Source organism: Tursiops truncatus, chromosome 20 (genome assembly GCF_011762595.2).
Source record: "Tursiops truncatus isolate mTurTru1 chromosome 20, mTurTru1.mat.Y, whole genome shotgun sequence".
Taxonomy (NCBI): domain Eukaryota; kingdom Metazoa; phylum Chordata; class Mammalia; order Artiodactyla; family Delphinidae; genus Tursiops; species Tursiops truncatus.
In genome coordinates, this window is record NC_047053.1 from 47,318,569 (window position 1) to 47,343,545 (window position 24,977).

Genomic DNA, 24,977 nt, shown 5'->3' on the forward strand with positions numbered 1-24,977 from the left:
CTGTACAGAGAATAAATGGTTAACCCCAGTAACAAACACCAGCAGGAATTTATGTTTCCAAAAGTAATTCTGACTGATTCTTGGTTGAGTCTTCAAGACAAAACACAAAGCAAATGCCAGAAGTGTCACAAAATGCAAAGCAAGCATCTGCAGTGAGACAAGCAGGACACAGCGCGGGGCCCAGCCGGATGGACGATGCAGGGTCTCACAGTGCAGCTGCAGGGCGGGGTGTCTCTGCAGCTGCCTCTCTATCTGGGCAAAGATGAAGACAAGGCTTTCCGTGCTGGCAAATTTTCGGTAATACTATGCCATTAACATTTAAACTCCTTGAGATTACTCAATTTAATTGAAATGAAGGAAACATGTTTCTTGACCTCTATTCAATCCAAAATGATGCTGCCATTTTCATTAACAGACAATATAACTGCATGACACACAATGCAATGGGCATCAATCTATTTTGCAGCAAGTCCCACAGCAAATTAAGTACCACTGAGTTATAATTTCAGTAGCACACAAATATATCCATAATAAATTTAAGATGGTATTCTGCCACTCAATCTAGTAAGTAGAAAACAGCCTAAGGAAAAAAACATATTTTGGATTCTTATCCTATATTGATGTATATGGTGAGTAAGGAAATCACTTACAGGGAGAGTAATGTAATTGCTCACTTCAGAATTACTAAAATTATCAGTTTCTGAAAATAAGATTGAGGCAAAAATGAAACAAAAATCAGAGAATGATGTCTTCCAACAACTACTTCATCATCAAATAAGATTTATAAGCATACTTGCCAGCAAATATATGTACACATATTTTGTACATATAAAGTAAGGCTGTATTCGGTTTACAAGGTATATAACTTTCTTTAGCAACTGTGCCTCACATGAGTGCAGTTTTGTTAAAACCATCCTCTTAGTTATACAGGAACCTTCCCGAGCAAAGGTTTTTCCTAGGTTATTTATTGTTTGGGTTCACTGACCAACAGGTAAGTTTAGCAGTCATTTGAAGGTAAAAGCCTGGCTCCATTCTCGAAAGCAGGGGATGGCAAACTATGGTTCCCAGGTCAAATGTGGCCTATTGCCTGTTTTTGTAAATAAAGTTTTATTGGAACACAGTCATGCTCATTTGTTTACATACTTTCTATGGCTCTTTCATGCTATGACAACAGAGCTGGGACCCTCGGGCTCACAAGGCCTAAGGTATTTACTATCTGGCCCTTCACAGAAAAAGCCCATGGACCCCTATTCTAGAGCTACTCTGAGCTTACCTGAATCATAAAACCTAAAGCCCTATACTTGGTTGAATAACACAGAACATCAGTACAGTGAAATATTATGCAATCACTACAAATAACATTTACTAAGAGTTTCTAATGGTCAAGGATAAATAAGTTTGTTATGCTAAGGTTTAAGTATATGAAATTGTAAATTTAGTCTAATTACATCAATGCAAACATGTACATACACAAAAAAAAGACTGACTTTTTAACCAAAAAGTTAACACTAATTGTGGTAATGGTGGTAAAATCTTGGACAATTTTTTCCTTCTTTTTACTTTTTAGTAAATTTTCTAAAAGAATGTATATCCCATTTTTCACTGGAAAATATTAAACTGACTTTTAAATTAAAAAAAAGAAACTTAACCCTAAAAATATAAGTATTAATACTATCTGGCAAACTGTCTCCTCTCTTCATGTATAAAAAGGCTGGTGCCTCTTTTTTTTTTTAAACTCAGCTGTTACAAAGAAGTACAGAATTCCCTTGACAATTCTTCCCATGAATATGGTTTACTGCCATTCACAGGCTAAGGACACTCAGTGAAATGTCATGTTCGATCTAATTTCAATCCCTCAGTATGCAGAAAGTGGTTAATTGTAAAAGATCCACCCATCTGGGACTCTGCTTAATCACTCCAGGCAGTGCTTATCTGACGACCATCATCCACAACCGTGATGTACTGACCTCAAAGTCCATTCTCTGGTAACTGTATTAGTTTGATTTTTCACTGTGCTTCCTACTAAATGCTTACTTTAAAAAAATTTAATTATATATTAACTCCCAAAAGGATTTCGGGTAGGTACCAAGACAATGCATCGCATCATGGTGGACTGAAAGCCTACTGCCTGACCCCTGACCAGAGGGCAGGGACCCACCGCTGCCAGTGAAGGGACGCCACATCCTTCTGACCCCTGGTGGAGGACGACAGGGCCGGAGACACGGGGGAGAAACAGATTAAACTCACTGCGCTGGCAGCAGAGTGTGGAGTGGCATGGGCAGGAGGCCCCGTCTGTGCTCTTCCTGCTTCTTCCCTCGCCAGTCCACCCCTCCACTCACAGCCCCTTCAGGTGTAGCACCCAGCCCGGGGTCCCGGAGCACAGCTGGTGTGCACCGTCAGTTCCAGAGTCGGGGTGCACAGGTGCAGTAAGGGCAGGAAATCCACAGGGAGGGGCAGGAAAATGAGTGGGAATGAGGCCTGTTGCACCGCAGATTCTGGGGTGTGTCTGTGGGCCCTCCCACCGAGGGGTCTAGGGCCATTTCCACCTTCCTGCTTTAGTTTGGATCCTGATCTCACTGCTGTGATAAAGGCCTCATTTGACCAAGGTCTCCCCATCCTTACATGGATTATTTTCCTTAAACACTATTCTTAAGTCATTTCCCCACATAAACACCTTCCCCCACCAGTTCTAGAAGCCAAGGTCCTTGGCCCAACATCAAGGCGGCCCACCCTTTGATGCCGGCCCACACTCCGACCTCACCTCACCCCTCTGGACGATGTCCTCTCTCTACTGACCCACTCTCGCTACTCAGGGATGGTTTCTTGCACTGGGGGCCACCTGCCTGTGGTGCTCTCTGCTCCCCTTCAAATCCCACCATCTGCCCAGACCCTGACTCAACTTTCCTCTCCTCCGAGAAGCCCTCCCTGATCCCCTTGGCCCTTAGGGATTTCTCTGTTCTCTGGAAACACAAATAGCCCTTGGTGCCACAGATCCATTTAGTCCTTGCTCATACATTGCCTGAAATGTTCAGATTTCTTTGCCTGGCATGAAGCACCCATTTAGATAATGAATTTTCAGGTCACATCTTGTCTCCTCAACGAGACCGTAAATTTTTCAGGACAATATGCTTCTTTGTATCGCCTATAGTGCTTACCCATGGGCTTACACAGTTGGTATTTAGTAAATTATTTCTTGGACGATGAATAAAATGAACAACTTCCTGAGTCATCTGAATCAGAGATCTTTCTGAGGTCACATTAAATGGCACCATAAACCTTTTCTAACAGCAATCACAGAGTACAGAGAGTTAAATAGAAAAACTCACTTATAAATGAAAGAACAAAAAGCCCTACAGTCAAGGGCAGCGCAGCCACGAAGAAAGGAGTGATGCTCAGAGGCAGTGTGGGTGTGGCTGCCGTGCAGCCTCAGCCTCACCCCGAGGTTGGGTCCCCACTCCCCTCCCTTCCCATCAGCCCTAGCCTCTCAGATCCTTCGAGCTTTCTCCAGTTCTGAAGAATGTGTCCGCATCACCTTCAGGTATTTCCAGCTCTGCCACGTTCCCCTTCTCTCTCCATGGGGGAGCTTCCATCTCCCCCGTGTCTCCTGCTCTTCTTCTGTTTTCTGTCTCTCTCCTCCTACTGCCTTCCCCAGCGCCTAGCCCCTCGCTGTAATCTCCCAATGTGCTAAGTCAGACTGCAGCCACCCCTCCCGCTAGGAATCCCGTCCACTGTGTCCTTTGTTTCAAACACCATAGTCCTCTCACCTGTATCTCTATGTGGTTCTTTTCAACATCCCCAGGTTGTAGTCTCACTCTGTTACCAGCCAGCATCTTCCTCCCTTCACCTCCCATCACGTGCACTGTGCTTCATGACAACAGTCCTGCCTCGCACGATGACTAGCTCATCTCTCTCCCCTGGAGTCTGCTTTTGCCATGTGTGCTATGCTTTGTGGGGTGCAGTGGGGAATGGCCCCGGTCAGGCCCTGTATGAGTTGGCTGAGTCAGGGGGTGAGCTCGGCAGCTGGGGGACACCTCCTCCACTAGCTCCTTAGGGATCAGGCATGTTAGAAGAGGCCTCTCCCTGGGGGGATCCACAGCCGGGATTTGGGAGGGCTGGGGTGGGAGGTGGATGCCCTCACTCAGGTGCCGTGGGTCAACCTGATGCTGCTACAGAGGTGAAGCTGCAAGTCCAAGTTCTCATCCAACCAGCAGCTCAAGGCAACCACAGGACCCCCAACCCAGGCTGTAGTCACCCGAGGGGCCTCCCGAGGGATTGAGTACTGTGTCGTTGCCCCCAGAGTCCTTGCTTGTCTCCCCACTTTCTCCAGGGCTGTGGGGGAGGAAGCAGGACCCTGTGCCTCTGCGCTGTTAGGACACCCCGGCAGGAAACGGAGGAAGGCGCCTCCACAGAGTCCAGTGAACCCACGCGGCTGCACCGTCCCGCCTGTGCCTCACCAAGAGCTACTTACCTCCATGTATATGGGTTCCAGCAAAATATAAAAGGGAAAAGTAGATATTAAAAGAGAGCAAGACGGTCTAGGGGAGAAAACTGGATTTGGAGACAAGAAGCACACACATTCCATTGTGAGTCCTGCCAGTGATGGAGGGTCTTAAATGCAGGTCCTACTGTCTTGGAATATTCCACACATTTCCTCAGTCATATTCGCAAGAGCTCTCAACTTCTCAAAAGAGTGGCGGTAGGAAGAAAAATCATTATTATTATTATTTTTTACTGCTGGGAATAAACTGGAAGATTCTACTTCAACTCAAGCAAAGAATTCTATAACTAATGAAGGCTTTTCTTTTTTCAAAAGGAAGTCCACTTTCCAGCATGACCCACATTGGTACTATCTGAGGGCACAGCCACAGTTAGCCACGAAATGGAGAGGGTGCTCCTGGAAGCCACACACGCACCTGATCCGGGGGACAGCGCATCCTGAACCCCAAGAGGAAAACCCCAGCATCCACCTGGGGTCCTGAGCTCACACCTGTAACTTGGTCCAAAAGACCCAGGTAGATTCCTTGGGTCCCTGCAGCAAACCCCAAGGGGGTTGCTGGGAGTCGAGGTGGGCGCCACTTACCAGCGCAGGGCGATTTTGATGGGGGTGGTGAGGCATGACGTGAATAGGTCGGCTGGAAGGTCGGGGATCATGGGCAGGAGCTCGTTGGCCTCACAGGCTGCCAGCTGAATGCAGTTCTTCATGGATGGGGGCAAAGGCATCTGGGCCAGTGGGTGGTTTGGGTTAATAGCAGCGACCTGCAGGGGGACAGGAAGGAAGAGAGCAGCTTAACTGTCACGCACAACTGGAGACTGAGCCAGAAATGTGACACGAAGGAAAGGACCCATCAACCGAGGCTTAAAGCTTGGGGGTTCCTGGCCAAGTCCTCTGGAGAGAGGCCCAGCTGCTAGATCCTCTCCTGGAGTCGACCACAAGCTCCAGCCCCAAATCACTTTTTAAGGACTCCTGGGTTATAAACGCCAGGGGGCGGGGCTCCATGAAGACCAGGGGCTGGGGTTTCAGGTGATGATGGCATTGAGGAGGACAGATGGGGCAGGAAGGGATAATTTTAATCACTGACGGCTGCTCGTTTGTTTCCCAACTTGAAAAGAATGTTTACGTGTCTCGGGTTTTGCTCCTTACTAATAATCCCCGATGTCTGCACGATTGTGTCTCTTTCACACTGGCTATTATTTCATTTGCTTTTTACAACATCCCCATGAGGTAAGTCTTCTTTCCAATTTTAAAAACCTTCTACAATGAGGAAACAGAGACCCCAAGAAATGACGTGAACTGCCGGTCACCGGGCGAGTCCTAGTCATGAGTACGGGAAGCTGGTCCTGGCCTGAGGGCCGTTTTCCACTCCCTCATCCCATCCGGACCCTCCTGAATCTATACCACACACCTGTGACACTAACATGAGTGCTCTGCAGGGTCTTTTCCAAACAGCAGTCTCGGGTGAACTTTGTAAGTTAAATACACACAAAGCTGTGCTCACTCATATATACCTAACATTGATTACGACATGTAAAGTGTTGTCATTATTAATGCTGATAAAACCTTCTCAAATGGAAGGCAGTAAAAGCAGTACTTCTATTAATAACCTCTTCAGATTATTAATAGAAGGAACAGTAAATCCAGAATACAAATCAAATTCTAGTATACTTAATACTAAATAAAAACTGCAATTTCTAGAGGAAGGGGTTTTTTATTGTGGCAAAATATACATAATATGAAAGTTACCATCTTACCCATTTTATTTGTATGGTCAGTGGCGTTAGGTACACTCACATTGTACAACCATCAGCAGAGTGGGTTTTTTAAAGCACAGAGAAAAGGGAAGGCAGAATCACTTTTAATCCTTTCCTTGGCTCCAGCTCTACAATCTAAAATAGCACCAGTGAAGCAACCTGCTCCACACAGGAAATTAGTTTCCAGGTCTGCTGTGACAACACGCTAGGAAAGATGTCGGGTCTGGGTGCCGTGTGGGTCTGCGGCTTATCAGACCTGAGTCATGCGGAAAGACGGAAAGACGCAGAGGCTGCAGATGTGTCAGAGCCAGGGGAGCCTGCCGGAAGTGGTCTCGACTTGTGTGCTCTGTGGAAGTGCGTTCTCCCCAGCCCAGGAGGGAGGATGACATCGGCAATGGGTCAGGCTCCGGGAGGGGAACAGAGTGCACAGTCTTCAACGGTGAAAGGGGCATTGGAGAGGTGGCCTGGGACTGAAGCCAATGCACATGCTTCTTGCAAGCCTTACCACAACTGCGCACAGACGTGATGATTACAGGAAACAATGTAGGAAGAAACAATCATTTATGTAAAACCAAGATTCAATATTCTTAAATGTTGGTGTGGGTTACTAGTTTTAACTTCTCTGTCTATAATCTGCTTCCACAGTAAATTTACTTTCTGAGAAGCGAAGAGCAGGTCCTCTGGCTACAGCCCCCAAATGCTGCAGCCCTTCCATCTTTGCTGTTGCCTGTCACTGAGCTTCTACAGCCTCAGGCTCTCAGAAGTGAAGCAGTGTGTCACACCAAGGCCACCTTTCTCCCAAGCCGGCCTTAGACACAGGCCCCCAGGGGGAGGCGGGGGTGGGGTGGGTTCCCATGCCCTGGCAGCCACGTGGGGTGCTCGGTGGGTTAAGGGCATTTCTGCTGATGTCAGGACGTCTGTGCCCTGTCCTCTGTGGAGGCAGCGCTCCCGTAGCCCTGACACAGCCGGGTGGTGCTGTCAGGTAGCGATCTGCTCAGTGCCTCTGTGTTAGGTCTGCCTCGGGCTGCACCTTGTGGTCCACGAGCATTTGGCCCAGAGCCTTGCAAAGTACCTGAGGCAGAGGAGGCACAAGGAGACAGGGAGACGATGCAGGAACATCTTCATCCCAAGTAAGTCCACTAGAAACTAAATTTCCCAATTCACAGTGATCATTGATAGAAACCTCTATTTCTTAAGCCCCTTGCAGTATGCTGATGTATAAACTGGCAGAAAGCATTATATGTGGCTGCAGATAATCTGAAGTGTGGTAACACACAATAATAGTCCCCTCAGACTCATATGGGACCTGTTGTCACCACTGGGCACATGACAGCTCTGCGCTGGGGTTAATTAGAATCAGTAACATTTTTAAAAAATGACATTCAAGACAAACAATTCCACCAACGATTCATTTTTCAAGCTGCTAACCCAGGAATACAAAAAAACAAAACAAAACAAAACCCAACAGATGAGCTACTTCCAATATATTGTTTTGGTTTTGTATTTATCTAAGATATTGACCTTTTAATTGAAATTAGTCTTTGGAAACAGCTTGCATGTAAACCTAACTACCAGTGATTCAGAGGACTTTTCAAAGGCACCCAGGCTGAGAAGAGAACAGGTCCAGCTGGGAGCCACCACTCACCCTGAAGGGCACACCCCAGATGCACTTTTACCCAAAGGGGCTTCTCCTGGACAACCTAGAGGCTCAAACACCAGGAAAACTTTAATCATTAAAAGCTCACTAGAGGGCTTCCCTGGTGGTGCAGTGGTTGAGAGTCCACCTGCCGATGCAGGGGACACGGGTTCGTGCCCTGGTCCAGGAGGATCCCACATGCTGCGGAGCGGCTGGGCCCGTAAGCCATGGCCGCTGAGCCTGCGCGTCCGGAGTCTGTGCTCCGCAACGGGAGAGGCCACAACGGTGAGAGGCCCGCATACCGCAAAAAAAAAAAAAAAAAAAAAAAAAAGCTCACTAGAGCCTTCTGGAGGATTTGGGAAGGATCCAGAAAAATCTTCAGATGTGATACACAGCAACCAGATCCAAGAAAGACATCTGCTACCTCTTCCACACGTGTGGATAACGTGGCACTCATGCACTCAGAGCTCATGGGAAGGCTGGCCAAGCAGCTCACACAGGCCCGGAACCACCCGCTCCAGAAGCACGGCTGGAGGTGAGTGGGGGTTGCAGCGGGAGCACCTACACCTCTCATTTTCTAAATGAAACTCTGCCATTGTGCCGCTTCTGTTCTCCATATACATATACAAGACATCTTGATAAAGAGATGAAGGCAATAATAATTTATTTCAGAGGAGCCTTTACCAAGCGACTTTCTGAAAATAACATCTACTTGGTAATAATTCCAGTTCTAGCTTAAAGCAATTTTTATTCTCAATTCAATAACACCTACTTACAATGGACATTTTTACAAAGTTCAGAGAGAGACTGAGATCTGTAAAGGAATCAGGTATTGCTTACCCAGCTCATTTCAAAGTTGTTAATGGAGCATCTATCATGCGACAGATACTGTACTAAAAATAGCAGATACAAAGTGGCAGTAGTAATTTTTAATATATAATTTATATAATTCTATATATATCAAATATTAAATAGTAATTTAAAAAGAAGTGGTACCTATTGCTGGGAACTATGAAATCTAGGCCAAGAGAGCAGGAGTCGTCTTTGTTGGAGGAAGACTTGTAATCATACCGAGAACCCCCCCCCAATATTTCCCCTATAGGGCGGCTAAAGAACATGATTATCCTGAGAGTTTGCCTAAATGGACCGTCCACTATTTTAAAGCCATTTAGTTGTTAGCAATCATTTTCTAAAATGCTCTAGAATCATTCTATAACTCAGTAAAGATGATTAATTAGAAATTATAACCAAATTTCTCCACTATTACTCTTAGATAACTAAAAAAAAGGAGATACTAAAAAATTCCACAATCCTTTACATCAAGAAGAGAATTTCCATTGGGGGCTACTGTGAATAATGCTGCTGTGAACATCTGTGTACAGGTTTTTGTGTGGACACATCAAGTCTCCTGGGTATAAACATAGGAGTGGAACTGCTGGGTCGTCTGCAGCTCCAAGTTTAACATTTGAGGAACTGCCAGACTGTTTTCCAAGGTGGCTGCACCATTTTACCTTCCCACTAGCACTGTGTGAGGGTTCAAATTCCTCTACATCCTGGCCAGGACATGTAATTATCTATCTTTTTTATTCTACCCATCCTAGTGGATGTGAAGTGCACCTCAGTGTAGTTTTGATTTGTTTCCCTAGTGACTGATGATGTCCTTTTCTTACCTTATTGTGCTGGCTAGAACTTCCGGTACTATGTTGAGTAAGAATGGTGAGAATGGACAGCCTTGCCTTGTTCCCGACCTTAGGGGGAAAACGTGGTCTCTTACCATTAAGGATGATGACAGCTGTAGGTTTACAGATGTTCTTTATCAAGCTGAAGAAGTTCCCCTCTAGCCCTCATTTGCTAAGAGGTGGTTTGTTAGGTTTTTTTTAATCATGAAAAGGTGATGGATTTTGTCAAAAGCTTTGTGTCAACTGATATGATCATATGATCGTTCTTCTTTAGTCTGTTGGTATGATGGATTACATCAACTGGTTTTTTTGAATATTAAGCCAGACTTGCATACCTGGAATAAATCTCAGTCATAGAACATAATTCTTTTTATGGATTGCTAGAACTGATTTGCTATTATTTTGTTGAGGACTTTTGCATCTAAGTTTGTGAGAGATAGAGGTCTGCAGCTTTTTTTTTCTTTTGTAATGTGTATCCATTTTGGCATCAGGGTAATAATGACCTCATAAAATGAATTGGGAAGTGTTTCCTCCCTGTTCTATTTTCTGGAAGAGACTGTAAAACTGGTGTTAATTCTTTAAATATTTGGTAGAATTCTCTAGTGAAACTAGCTGAGTCTGGAGATTTCCTTTCAGGAACTTTTAAATTACAAATTTAATTTCTTGACCACTCACATTATCTATTTCATCTTGGGTGGATTTGGTAGTTTGTGGTTTTAGAGGAATTGGTCCATTTCTTTGAAGTTGTCAAATTCACGAATGTAAAGTTGTTCATGTTATTCCCTTATTATTCTTTCAATGGCTGTACGATCCTGAATCTTCTCCTTCTATGTTCGTTAGTCTTGCTAGAGATTTATCCATTTTATTGATTATTCCTGAGAATCAGCTTTTTGTTTCATGGAGTTTTCTCTTTTTCTGTTTTACATTTCAATGATTTCTGTTCTTATCATCATTTTCTTTCTTCTGATTGCTTTGGGGTTATTTTGCTCTGCTTTTCTAGTTTCTTGAGGTAGTGCTATGGTCTGAATGTTTGTGTTCCCCCAAAATTCACATGTTGAAATCCTAACCCTCAAAGGTGATAGTACTAGAAGGTGGGGCCTTTGGGTGGTGATTAATGCATGAGGGTGAAGCCCTCCTGAATGGGATTAGTGTCCTTACAAAAGCAGCCTGAGAGCTCTCTGACCCCTTCTACCATGTGAGGACACAGCGAGAAGGCCTGGCCATAAACTAGGAAAAGGGCCCTCACCTGATCAAGCTGCACTGTGATCTTGGACTGTCCAGCCTCCAGAACTGAGAGAAATAACTTTCTGTTGTTTAGAAGCTACCCAGTCTGTAGTATTTTGTTACAGTAGCCCAAATTGATTAATACAGGGAGGAACTTATAATTTGATACTTTTCCTATTTTCTAGCATAAGGATCTAGTGCTATAAATTTCCCTTTCAATTGCTTTAGCTGCATCTTTTTTTTTTTTTAATTTTTGGCTGCGTTGGGTCTTTGTTAGTGTGCGCGGGCTTTCTCTAGTTGCGGTGAGCAGGGGCTACTCTTTGTTGTGGTGCGTGGGCTTCTCACTGCAGTGGCTTCTCTTGTTGCAGAGCATGGGCTCTAGAGCACAGGCTCAGTAGTTGTGGCACACGGGCTTAGTTGCTCCACGGCATGTGGGATCTTCCCGGACCAGGGATCGAACCCATGTCCCCTGCAATGGCAAGTGAATTCTTAACCACTGCACCACCAGGGAAGTCCTAGCTGCATCTTATCAGTACTGACATGTCGTACATTCATTTTCCTTTCTTTTTCTATTTATTTTTTAATTGAAGTGTAGTTGATATACAACATCGTATTCATTTCTGCTATACAGCAAAGTGACTCAGTTATACATATATATAAACATTTTTTTCTTATATTCTTTTTGACTATGGTTTATCATAGGATATTGAATATAGTTCCCTGTGCTATACAGTAGGACCTTGTTGTTTATCCATTCTATATATAATAGCTTACATCTGCTAACCCCAACCTCCTACGCCATCCCTCCCCCTTCCCCCTCCCCCTTAGCAACCACAAGTCTGTTCCGTATGTCCATGAGTCTGTTTCTGTTTCGTAGATAGGTTCATTTGTGTCATATTTTAGATTCCACATATAAGTGACATCATACGGTATTTATCTTTCTCTTTCTGACTTACTTCACTTAGTACGGTAATCTCTAGTTGCATCTATGTTGCTGCAAATGGCATTATTTCCTTCGTTTTTATGGCTGAGTAGTATTCCATTGTATGTATATACCATATCTTCTTTATCCATTCATCTGTCGATGGACATTTAGGTTGCTTCCATGTCTTGGCTATTGTGAATAGTGCTGCTATGAACATAGGGGTACATGTATCTTTTTCAATTATAGTTTTTCTGGATATACGCCCAGGAGTGGAACTGCTGGATCATATGGTAATTCTATTTTTAGTTTTCTGATGTACATTCATTTTCATTCAGTTAATGTATTTTCTTTAATTTCCCTTGAGACTTCTAACCCATCAATTACGTGTTCTTTTTTTTTCTGAGATTTTTCTGTTGTCTTTTTATCGCTGACTTCTAGTTGATTCTACCATGGTCAAAGAGCACACTTGTGTGGTTTCACTTATTTAAAATATGTTGAGGTTTGCTTTATGACCCAGGATATGATATATCTTGATGGATGCTCTATGGACACTTGTGTATTTTGCTGCTGCTGTTGGTTGGAGTGTTCAGTTACTGTCAATTAGATCTTTATGATTGACATTCAACAAATATAACTGTTTCATCTTCAAAAAAAGATAGCTTAATTTCCTTTTTCCCAGTCTGTATACCTTCTGTTTTTTTCCCTTGCCATATTGCAAAAGTCTTATTGTATAATGTTGAGGAGGACTAGTGAGAACTAATATCTTTTCCTTGCTTCTGACCCCAGTGTTAAGAAAACCCACTTACCTTCTTGTCCCTCCCCTCAAGTGGGTTGGTAACTTCCCACCTGCCCTTCTCCCCATGCATGGCTCTGTGATCACCCAGTTTAGTGCTGCCATTTTTCTGGTTGCCACCAGAAACACCATGGTCTGTGCTACCACAGATCCTTTGTGAGAGAACATCGGGCCATTACCTCCATAGCCTCTGGCTGATGGAGGAGAGGTCCTCCTGTGATAGCAAGCAGGACCATGCAGATGGGTCCTGCTGGGAACCACAGTACCCTCACGATATCCCAGGGTGTTGGTCATGATCTGGGGTCCAGGACATTAAGCAATTTCTGGCATATTTTAAAATAGACGAAATTAGGAAAAAAAATTAAATTCTAAGACTTAACTTGAAGAAGCTCCCAGTTTTATGATGGCTGCAAAAAGTATACTATATTCATGGATTTGGGTGAATAATTTTTACTTTGTTTCTTTTTACATTTCATACAAATCAACCAAAGATTAAACATATTCAGTGAATCATAGATACATCTAAGGAAGACAACTAAAGGTAGTTTATTCAAATGTACAGTTATTTATGAGACCAAATCCATAAATAATTACTAAGCAACTACTTCATATGAAGCATCCTTGATAGGTTTACATAACAGACTTAAATACAGCTGACAATGCCAATAGAAGAGATACTGCAAGACAATACATAATTAATTGTCAAATTAACTGCATAAAAATTTGCTATATGAGGTCAGCTGAGAAAGATTTCAGGCTCAGGGAAGTAGAATTTTAGTTATACCCTGAAAGTTGACTGTATTAATAATACAATTTGCTTGTCTGTGGATTTCATTTAATCTACAGACAAGAGATGAGAGTTCCTGAATTTTTAATGCAGCGAAATCACTTTTCTTTCACCCAAAGCTTTCAAATTCCAGGACTAGGAATAGTAAAAGGTGCCAACAGAAAAAAACTGGATCTCCTGGTACAAACTGCAGAAGGGATTGTTCACAGGTGCATAGTAGCAAAGACTCTGGAGACTGCTTATGTACCATCCTCTGTTGCACAGGCTGATGACTGGACTAAATGTAAAAAGTGCTCTGCAAACCACAAAGGGTCGCACAAATAAAAGGCGGTAGTAGGTAGTGTCCATCAGCTAAGGCCGTCAGGTGTTCTGGCCTCCCCTGATGCTGCCTCTCCATCTTGCACGGCCCCCTCCTCTCTCACCAGCTCTCAGTGGCGGTAAGGGTCCTGATCTTCTAGAGGCTGCTTTTCTCATCAGCGTGTTTCTGTGACCCCTTCCACTTTCTGGTTAGCACGTCAGCTCCCAGAGCACTCGGAGGACCAGCCTCCCATTCCACTCTTCATTTCCATCATGGCTTTATTTTCTCCAGCCGGGTGCTCTGGGTGGCTGTGTGCAGCCCAATGAAAGGGATTTCTGCTGTATTTGTTTACAGGTTTACCCCCACTTACTCTCCTATAAACAGTGGAAATGGTAGCATTTCTCCTTAAATTACAAATGTGTGTGTGCTATGGAGGGAGTGTTTCAACTACATAATAGGTTTCTTATTGATATTTGTTTTGAAAATATTCACTCTTACGAATTGTTACAGCTTGCTATATAGCTTGCTATACATAGAGTATAAGGTACAGAGGGGTGAACTTGGCCCGCCTTTATTAAAGAAAAGGGCATGGACCTGCACAGAGTGTGTGCAGAGAAGCAAGCGGGGAAGGTGGTTCACCGCTGAAGCCGGGGGTGGCGCAGCAGGATGGCGAGGCTCCCCTGAAGACCTACCATCAGGACAGCCCCCTGCTCGCCCTTGTGCCCGAAGCCAGGTGTCCTGCAACCACCACAGCCACCCCTCCCCAGGAAGCACGTGGTGGTATTCTTCTTTAAAGAGAGTTACTGATGTGTCTGGGGAAAACTAGGGTGGCTAGTGTCGTCACCGGCTCCCAGAGGTAGAATGCTCTCCGCACTGTGAGCAAGGTTGCCCCAGGAAGCCACCTGCCTTCCCCGCCATGGGCACACAGCAACAATGGGTAGCTTCCCTTCAAATTAATATCATTTAAAAAGTAAAGAGAAAATAAATAAGATTATCACATAACAGACTTCCTGTTTCCCTACTACCTACAAATGGTAACTATGAAGCTATAGAAGAGAAAGAATGGAGACATGAAAAAAATTATAACGTGAAAGCTAGAGACGGACAAGCCTGAGCTCCGTGTAGAATCAGCACCGTGGACCCCTGTTTTGTAGCGTGAACACCCCGACAGCAAGTCCACGGAGAATGTTCACAAATTCACACACACAAACTCCATTTAGTAAGCAGTCATCCAAGACACATACCTTTCTAAAGATAACCTTAGAATTAACATGTGATATTCAAAAATCACAGACAGACATTGTAACACTACAAATATTAACCTTAACACAGAGCGTCGACTTCTGTTGGGTTGGCCAAAAGCTTCGTTTGGGTTTTTCCATAAGATGTTACGGAAAAACCCAAACAAACTTTTTGGTCAGCCCAATATTTTCGAATTCCACAGACATCCACACAACGTGCTATCTACAACAGTAGCAAAGGAACCACAGGTTTCCAAATATGAATTCTCTAGTTCTATGGGATGCACATTTGACATTTTTTGAAGAAACCTGAAGATTCTGATGTTAGTCATTTCTGTTACAATTAGTTTAAACACTTGGCATAAAATTTAGCCACACTGATGAATACATGAGAATAATGTGTCATAAATATCAAGTCGAATACAGGATTTCAAACGGAAAATAGGGTGGTTAAGTCACTGCGAATCCAGTGATGCTGCAGGACCAAGCCTGTTTCTGTGAAAATGAGTATCTGCTGGACAAGGTCCTGAGCTGCTGGATGCTACTGCTGGAGCCAGCAGGAGTGGGTCACACAAGGAAGTTTACAGATTGTCAGATCAAAACATGATTCGCGGAACTGCCCTGGCGGTCCAGTGGTTAAGACTCCTTGCTTCCACTGCAGGGGGCATGGGTTCAATCCCTGGTCAGGGGACTAAGAACCTGCACGCCACGCGGTGCAGCCAAAAAAAAAAAACAAAAAAAAACAAAACAAAAAACAAAACAAAACGTGATTCATTTGGAGGCATCATGAGAAAAGCCTTGCCAAGTACAAACAGGCAGTAAGAGGAGAGAATGGTGCCACCAGAGTGATGGCCTGAACCTCAACAACAGACTCCCTCAAAGCATGTCGACCATCCTTGGGGTAAGAAATTGTCCCACCACCGCTGTGGCTGCCACCGAGAAACTATCTGGGCTCCCATCCTACACCAACGAGGATGATCGTGCTGAGGATCAAGTCTTACTGGGATACAGCTCAGCCCCATCAGTCTCTGTAAAAGAAAGGCAATCCTGTTCCCACCACCAGACACCAACTCACCTCCCTGCCTCCAAAGAAAAAGAGGAAAAGGCCGAGATTTGACCCCTGCTTCATTGCTGTCTTCAGTGAAGGGAAGAATCATAACTGCCCGTGGGAAATATTCAATGGAAGTAGAACTAATGGATAAAACTTAATAAAGACTATTTCAAAGAGAATCCACTGAAGATTTAGTCTCCTCTTCTAGTTACAAAGATTTTATAACCAAGATAAAAGCTGTTGCAAAAAAAAAAAAAGAAATCTGAATTCTCTCTTTCTCTCTCAACATATATACCGTGTACTGTGGATATAAATACTCCTTCTCTGGCTTTTATCATGAATTCTTGGTTATGGCTACAACAAGGCCACCTTCTCATCTATTGCAAGAAGTAAGGGTGATATAGTTTAGTGAAAACAGCCTAAAATTCCATACCCAAACTGTCCATAATGCATGTGGACAAAATGAAGACAATAACACATGCAATATAGCTGACACTCACTGTCAGACAGACCAGTACTCATCCCAACTCCACTCCCTTTTGCCACCCCCTGCCCCAACTATGAGGGGCGGGGCACATCGCATATGACCCAGCTTTAGCTAATGAGACATAAGGGTCTCATATCTGCACTTGCTTTCCTAACAAGAGAGACAAATGTGATAGCTCTGCCCTGTCCCCACCTCATCCAGGCTCAACGTGGAAGAATGTACTGTAACCATCAAGATAAAACATCAGAGTGTAGAGATTAAAAACAGCCTGGGTCCCTAATGGTACTGCTGAATAATTAAATCATTTGCCTCAGAGATCTTAGCAAAAATGACAAACTGTTACTTGTTTAGAAAGCAATAGTGAGATTTTTCATTACTTTCAGCTAAAAGCAGTCCAAATGCAAACACTTAAAGCCTGAGAAAAATTACTCCCATACATCAGTTCTTGGGTTGTTATTTGAGGATTTGCCCTAGCAGAACAAAGGAGAAAACTGAGGAAGAGACAGAGGTGGGATCTAGAAAACAGTGGATGCTTCCAGGAGAGTGATAAGGAGAAATCCCAGGATGACAGCTTTGGAGCAGGCCCATTTAGAACAGCTGATTGAAGTAGGCAGTGGAGAGCTGGGAAAGAAGAAACTTTGGGAAGAGGTATATTCTGAGATTCAATACTACCCTTGCAAATTTAGGAACTGAGGAAATGTTAAAGATCTAATTCAATAAGAAAAGAGAAAATCTTCAGGAAAATCAAAGAAACAAAAACTGTTATAAAAATGGAAAGCATAGCACCCTATTTAGCCATTCAATGAACAATATTTACATGGTCATAATCAGGGAGTTGAAGTTTAATATTTGTCATATTTTAGAATCAACTCATACACAAAGCATGGGGACTTAATTATGGTCAGAGACTGGAGAATAATCATAAAAGTGCAGATGACAGAAGTTGGAAAGGTCCAGAGGTAAAAGAAAGTCCAAGGAAGCTAAGAACCTAAAGCCAGAGGATAGTACTGATTACTGACGAAACTAGAAATAAAAACGTCAGGGTATTATTTCAAATTGCAAAGGTTACAAAGTATAGGGAATCCAAATGTAGTGACACAACTAAATTGCAGTGGGGAAACAGGAGGGGGCAGTTAGTGACTCACCCTCTTCAATTTCTCTTTAGAATTCACAATTTAATACAAACAACAAATATGACTTAAAACTATGTAACATGTCTCTTTACTATCAAAGTTCTATATAATTTCTCCAATTCTTTAAATAGAACTTACTAATGGCAACTCTGTTTTTGGTTTATACAGTAGCAGAAAGCCTGATAATCTAAAATTTATGAATCAAGCAGTAGTAGTATAAGCATATTATTTACATTTATAGAGATACTCATAGAGGAACTAGAAATATAAACAGTTAAAATAGGTTCCCTATAGTAGCAGAGTCTTGGCCAAGGAGGTGTGGGCCAGGGCATATTTCATTCATTATAAACCCTTGGTACTATTTAATTTTTAAAATCATGGCATATACTAATTTAGTAAAAATAAAAATATTTATCTTAGGGCTTCCCTGGTGGCGCAGTGGTTGAGAGTCCGCCTGCTGATGCAGGGGACACGGGTTCGTGCCCCGGTCTGGGAGGATCCCACATGCTGCGGAGCGGCTGGGCCTGTGAGCCATGGCCGCTGAGCCTGCGCATCTGGAGCCTATGCTCCACAACGGAAGAGGTCACAACAGTGAGAGGTCCACGTACCGCACACACACACACACACAAAAAATTTATCTTAAAAAAAAAACATGGAAAGCAGAGAGAACTGAAGACTTTCCTTAGTTTTCAAATTACAAAGCAAATATGACACAAGGAAAAATGTAGAGACCATTACTGAGGGACAGACATGCATTTTTCCTGGCTATGATGAAGTTTCAATTGTGTGCAATAATTTATGCCATGCTTTCATGGAGGCATCTTCTACTTCACCTGCAGTATTCCTTTGAGATGGAAGTCCAAGAATATGAAAGCTGATAACCCTCTCTTAAAATTTATGTCACTCATATTTGTGTTAATGTTTATTACTTGGAGGCTTTCTGGTCCAGGTAACTATTTTCTTGCATTATATTTAATCATTTTTACCCTCTTTATTTTTTAAACTCTGGCACAAACCATTTTACCCGCCAGTTTTTTTCAGTTTCATGTTATCATCTACCCAATAAAAGTGTTAAAATGTATCATAAATTTACAAAGAATCTGGCCAACTGCAGACAGGGAAAGAATTTTTTAAAAGAATAAACCTAAGAGGCCACACAGGATTGCTGTTTCTACAGCAGATAAAAATAATAACTAACATGAACATTAAGATATTAGCTGGGAGCCAATTTTATCATTTTAATTTCCGCTGTTGATGCAAGAGACCAGCTGAACAACAGCCAATAATAGTAAGTGTAATGGAAAACCGTAAGACTTATCTGCACTGTAATTAAGAAAAGAATGAAGATAAAAGTCAGAGCTAATTATAAAACATATGGTATAACTTTACATTGCCATCTATTTGCCACTTCAGATAACATATTTTTCATTTATTCTCCTCCATTAGGAATTAGTCAATTAAACATTTCCCTCCTCACCCCAAAAAGATGCATGGAAAACTTTTTTGTCGCATTCAATGAAATGAACAGTTTCTTAGGCTGATTAATCCTTGGCAACATACAGAGAACATTTACAGAACCGACAGAGCAGATACTCCAAGTGCTAGAGCATAAGAGGGAAATGCTTGTCTTCTGCTGAGAAGGGTGGGAGAGGGACTATATTTAACATGTTTTTTTTGTTTTTTGTTTTTTTTTGAAGTACGCGGGCCTCTCACTACTGTGGCCTCTCCCGTTGCGGAGCACAGGCTCCGGACGCGCAGGCTCAGTGGCCATGGCTCACGGGCCCAGCCGCTGCGCAGCATGTGGGATCTTCCCGGACCGGGGCACTAACCCCGTGTCCCCTGCATGGGCAGGCGGACTCTCAACCACTGTGCCACCAGCGAAGCCCTATTTAACATGTTTTAATTAACAAAGGCGGATGTATTGGTCTTTCCTTAATCACCCTGAAGCTCATAAGTTGGGGATAAATATCAGGCTGGATTCTTTGGCATTTTTATTTACACATTTTAAATGGAAAACAAAAAAAATATTTTTTCAAGATTTATTACTTGATGCGAGGAAAAGCAATTACCTCTTGGTGCTTTGAGTTTTTAGCACTCATAAGATAACCTATCCCTTGGATAAACTTAGATGAAATGCCTAAAAGCAAGGTAAAAATTTAATGATATAAAACTTGACCTTTCCCTTCTCTTATTCTAGAATGCAAATAATAATAATAACAATAACAACTTGTGGCACTGGGATAAAGGGTAATTTATCAGTCACTCTGGTGCAAAGTTCTGCATAAGGGCTTAATTTATAAACATTTTAATTTATAAAATATTTATAAATTAACTGTATGACATGTTAAGTTCTCCCAAGTAGAATTTCAAATTTTATTGCTGATTATTTCAGCAATATCCTCTGATGAAATGTGAAAAACATAACAATACATTAAAATTGGATAGACCCAAAAAGGCTTGAGGAAACATGTACTCAGTGCCATTTCTGTTCCTGAATTGAGAATTTCCTGCACTGCAACCAGTTGGAATTCATGACCCCCTGGAGGCTGCAGAATATTTTATTCTCACTCTTGTGCAGGCCATAGGATGGAGGCCTCTTAACTGAAAGTGCCTCTTCAGTTTCTCTTTAGAAGTCACTGTTTAATTCAAACATCAAATATTAATTAAAACAACCAAGTAAAACGTTTCTTCACGATCAGAGCACTACACAGGCTCTCCAGTTCTTTAAATGGAAGGCACCAACGGCAGCTGTAGCTGTTTTGTTTTCTGTATTTAGCGTAGTAGGGGTTTTTTCCAACACAAAAGACAAAAAAATGAGGGCAATAACTAAGATGCGGGTGGAACTGAAGACTGTGCCCAGACAGGGGTCCATTTCTCCGAAAATAAATGTGTCTGCTTTATTTTCACATTTATCTCGAAGGCAGAGCCCACTGAAGCACAATTCAACTCTATTAATTTTATCGCTTAATTAAAATTCGGATTAAAAATGATGCTGGGTAAAACGAGGTGTAAAAATAAGCCCAAGAGCTTGTCCTGAGTCCTTTCCAAGTTCTTTGTCGTGGACCCCACCACCTTGCGCTGAGCACTCTGAGCCTGCCCCACCCAAAGAAACAAAACCACAGCTCCAGGCCAATAGTCCCCCATGGCCACCCCCACCGCCCAGTGTGTTCAGGGCCTCACCTCCAGCTCCTGCTCCCTCTGCAGGGCAAACTGTTTGAAGGACTTGACAATGAGACCAGCGTTGGAGCAGTCGTAGACGAATATGGAGGGGCTGCCCATCCATGTCTGCAGGTCATATATAGACAGGGGGATGTACTGAGTGTAGTTCTGGAAAAGAAAACAGTGCATGTTTGTGACTCACACATGGCGAACTCTGCCTGCTCACCAGCACCTGCACCTCCAAGAGGGTCCCATGCATGGGGCCCGCTGCACAGAGCGTTCCTGAGCTGCCATCTCTACCCACTGTGAACAGCAGCAAACTAACCTCCCCACCATCTGCCCACACGCTGTTTCATCAGGTAGAACCGGGCGGTGGCACAGTTCAATCCCAAGCTCCTCTCCTCCCCTGTTCAGTTCTCGCTGCCCCCTGGGAGCGCACTCACTCCACTGAGGGATTTCCCTCCACGTGTCCCACAACGAGGCCTTCACACCCACCCTTCCTCTCCCACCCTCTTGCAGCCAAACCACAGCTTTCTCTTATAAATCCCAAGGCTACGCATGCTACTTCACACCATTCCTGCTCACCCTTTACTCTGTAACTTCTCTGGGCTTATACAGCAGAACACGCTCCTCGATTATAAAGAAGATGAGCTCAGAAAAGTTGATCGGGTCCTCAAATGTGCATGTTTTTCCCTCTTGCCCCTTTAATTTCAGAGCTACCCATAAGCACTTTATCCTCTAGATGATTTAGATCACATTGAAGGAGTACAAATAGATTTGGCTCCATAATTTTTTTTTCAAATCACAGAACAATAACATATTAGCATGAATCTGCTAAGTGAAATATTTTTCTGGACACACTGTACTCTTCAGTACTTGAAAACACTCCAGCTATTACTGGTAAACATAGAGAGGAATGGTCCTCATCTCACCAGAGAAATGACTAAAATCCTCACTCAAAGGTAACATTTTTCTTTTTTTTTTTTTTGCGGTACGCGGGCCTCTCACTGTTGTGGCCTCTCCCATTGCGGAGCACAGGCTCCGGACGCTCAGGCTCAGCAGCCATGGCTCACGGGCCCAGCCGCTCCGCGGCATGTGGGATCTTTGCAGACCGGGGCACGAACCCGTGTCCCCTGCAACAGCAGGCGGACTCTCAACCACTGCACCACCAGGGAAGCCCCAAAGGTAACATTTTTAAGCAATTCTTCTGCATAGAACGCCATCACTTATTTATCCTTCCTCAGGCACCAACAGTTTAAGTAGTGACACTCTAGCAGAAATCAATTCTGTGCACTTACAGTAAAGGTGACTGTGTTTCCTCAAAGCTAAGCCACAAACATTGCCTCTGGTATTGCCAAGAGGATTGTTTCTAATGCAAAGGGGAAAAGGAACAGAAGACAGAAAGACCAAACCAGGCCTGGAGAAGACTGTCATCAAGGTGGTGGCGGCAGAGGCCGTCTTGATATGCACACACGTCACCAGATGCAAGTCCCATCCCAGACGGGGAGGATGTGCCGACAGCACAGGTGTGGTGGGGCTGCAGACATCTCTACCACGAGGGGACCACCCTCTGCTTACGCTGTGCCATTTCACCTTGCTAAACTGCCATCACCTGGTGTCTTGTTCTTCGTCACTGCACGAGTAAGAGAACACTTGGATATGCTCTAAGTAAACTCTCACAGAAGGATTCTAAAGACGGCAGTTCTTCCCTAATGAATCTATAAAGGCAGTGCCCAATCAAAATACCATCAGGGGTTTCCTTAATGGAATCTGACAAGCTGATTCTAAAGTTAATGCTGAAGAGAAAGGTATAAGAATAGCACAACACAAAAAAAATTGTAAAGAAGGAATAATGAGTGAGGACTCACGCTAGCAGATATTAAATACACTATAAATCTATGGTAATTACAGGATGGTACTGGGGAAGGCGAGACAAACAAATCAACAGGAGGGAAAGCCCAGGAACAGAGCCACATATATAACTGTAATGAAGGTGGCATTTTAACTCAGCGAAGAAAGAATGAACAATTCGACAAGTGATACTTGTAAAATCCAACTAACCATTCAATATTGCCATCTGAGATTCCACACACAATCAGGACAGATTTTAAAAATAAATACAAAAGCAGAATAAAAGATTTAAAAATTTATTTTGGTGTAAGAAAGACCTTCTTAAACACATAGAACCTAGAAACGTTAAAGAAAAATAGAGCAATGTAAAAATTATATAATTCTGATAAAAACACATACCTGTGACAAGCAATTTAAGAAGAAAGTAGGTACAACATATGTGACATAGGCTTTATATTTAGAATGTGTGTGTGTATATAAGCTTCTGCTGCAGATCAACAAAGACAAAACAACAAAAACAATATACAATAGGCAAAAGCTTCACACAGGCAATTCACGGAAGAAACATGAATGATCAACAACTATGAAAGTTTCACGCTCTCGATTAATCATGGAAATGCAAATTACAATGAGAATCATCCATCTACCTATCTTCATCCAGCAAACTGGAAAGAAGTTTTAAGTATGAATAATACCCCATGCTGACCACAATGTTCAACAGGGTGCTGGCTTATCGTTGGTGCGAGTATAAATTGAGGAAGCTATTTTTGGAAGGCAATTTGGGTGGTTCTTAAAATTTTTACTGTACATACCTTTGACTTCTAGGTGTCCATCCTATAGAAATACTTGCATTTGTACAGAAATGTACATACAAGGATGTATAATACTTTCACTGGTAAAAACCTGTAAGCTGTCTACATGCTACTGTGGAAAAGACTGCCAGTCTAACATCTATTTTTCCCCTCTTCATCCTCAATGCAAGTTTAGCTGAGCACAGTTCCCAGTTTCCTTTGCAGCTAAGTCTGATCTTGCAGCCCAATTCTGGCCAATGGGACATGATCAGAAATGTGTCTAAATTATAAGTGCCGCCCTCTTTCCCTTCCCAGGAGGAGTGAACATGGCAGAAGACATAAGCAGGGGGACAACAGAGCTGTGTGATGGAAGGGGCCTGGGCCCCATGTCATGACGATGCCACAGCAGTCCCAGACGGCCCACAGGGACTATCACAACCAATCTTGGATCCTAATATATCCAATATGAAGGGATCATTAAGCAAAGGGGGCCCATACACCCACGTTATGGAACACCATGCAAGGTTATTTATATGCACTGACATGGAGAGATGTCAGAGGCTTGTCATGATTTTAAAAATGCAAGTCTTAGAATCTCACATATAATATCCTGTTTTGTGTGTAAAGCACCACATGCCCAGCACTTAAGCTGAATGAAATGAGGACTCAGCAGAAACATGCTGAGTGAAAGGTCCTATAAATGGTGCTGAAAGAAGAACACAGGACTGCTAAGGACTGCATTCTCTGACTGGGGAGGTGACAGGGGTGTGGGGTGGTAAGAAAGTGTCATATCTATTTCTTTTAAAACTTCTGTTCTCTTGGAACCTTTTAGAATAGAAATTACTTGTATTTTTTTAAAAGACAAAATGCACACAACTATTAAAAGGAGGAAGGAAAAGGGTAAGCTCCAGGGTTCACTATAACATACTTTACGTTCAGTCAGTGTTTCATAATGAGCAGGCATTACACGTTATCTGCACAAGTAAAAAGGCTTCAGCACATGCTGCATTGGACAGAGCAGGACACAAGTCAGCGCCTCCCTGGGCCCAGCAGGGAAGAGCGCTCCTCTCCGGCCCTCTGCCCAGCAGCATCCCTCCCCTTGTTCACCTGCAGCCCCCACTGCTATGGGGGAGAAAAGGGCCAAAAGGAACCCTTTAATTGGGCAGGGACACCCTTACACTGAGAGGAGAAAGGATTTTAGCACCAGCCTGGGAAATCATCACATTTTTATATGCCAGCCACACTCTGCTGTTTATCTGCTTCCCACAAGGTTCTAGCTCAGTGAGGAGCGGCCGAATACGGCTGGGGCAGTTCTGACCCCATTCCTGCCACCACGTCATCCAAGTGACTGCTGGAAAAGGGCGATGCTGTCATCTTTGCTGCCTTCTAGGTACAGCCCCAGAAGGCCCCAAAGGCAGCAAAGCAGCACGCAATAAAATACATTTTAACTGTGTTTTGAGGTCTGGCCTTTTGAACTAAAATGTAATTTTTATATTTCCCCCAAATCAAAAGTTACTTTCTAAATTTCTGAGACACAAAGGTAATTAATGGTGACTCATTAAAATAATAAAGCACTAATCCATCAGGAAACTCGTTAAGGGTTTTCCCTTTCATTCCCTGTGCCACTGGCTGCCACGGAAATGGTTCAAGTGGAGTTGTCAGCCACCCAGTCC

At 43.2% G+C, this 24,977-nt stretch overlaps 1 protein-coding gene across 4 annotated transcripts in view; it reads right to left on the reverse strand.

Moving 5' to 3' along the window:
- RPTOR (regulatory associated protein of MTOR complex 1) overlaps nucleotides 1-24,977 on the reverse strand; it is a 347,367-nt gene that overhangs the window by 151,759 nt on the left and 170,631 nt on the right. For all 4 annotated transcript variants that reach the window (XM_073798118.1, XM_033847372.2, XM_033847375.2 and 1 more), the window contains exons 5-6: nucleotides 20,684-20,830; nucleotides 5,081-5,256 (exon numbers count right to left, since the gene is read on the reverse strand). In XM_073798118.1, the coding sequence (XP_073654219.1) occupies nucleotides 5,081-5,256; nucleotides 20,684-20,830 (323 nt within the window). The remainder of the gene's footprint in view (nucleotides 1-5,080; nucleotides 5,257-20,683; nucleotides 20,831-24,977) is intronic.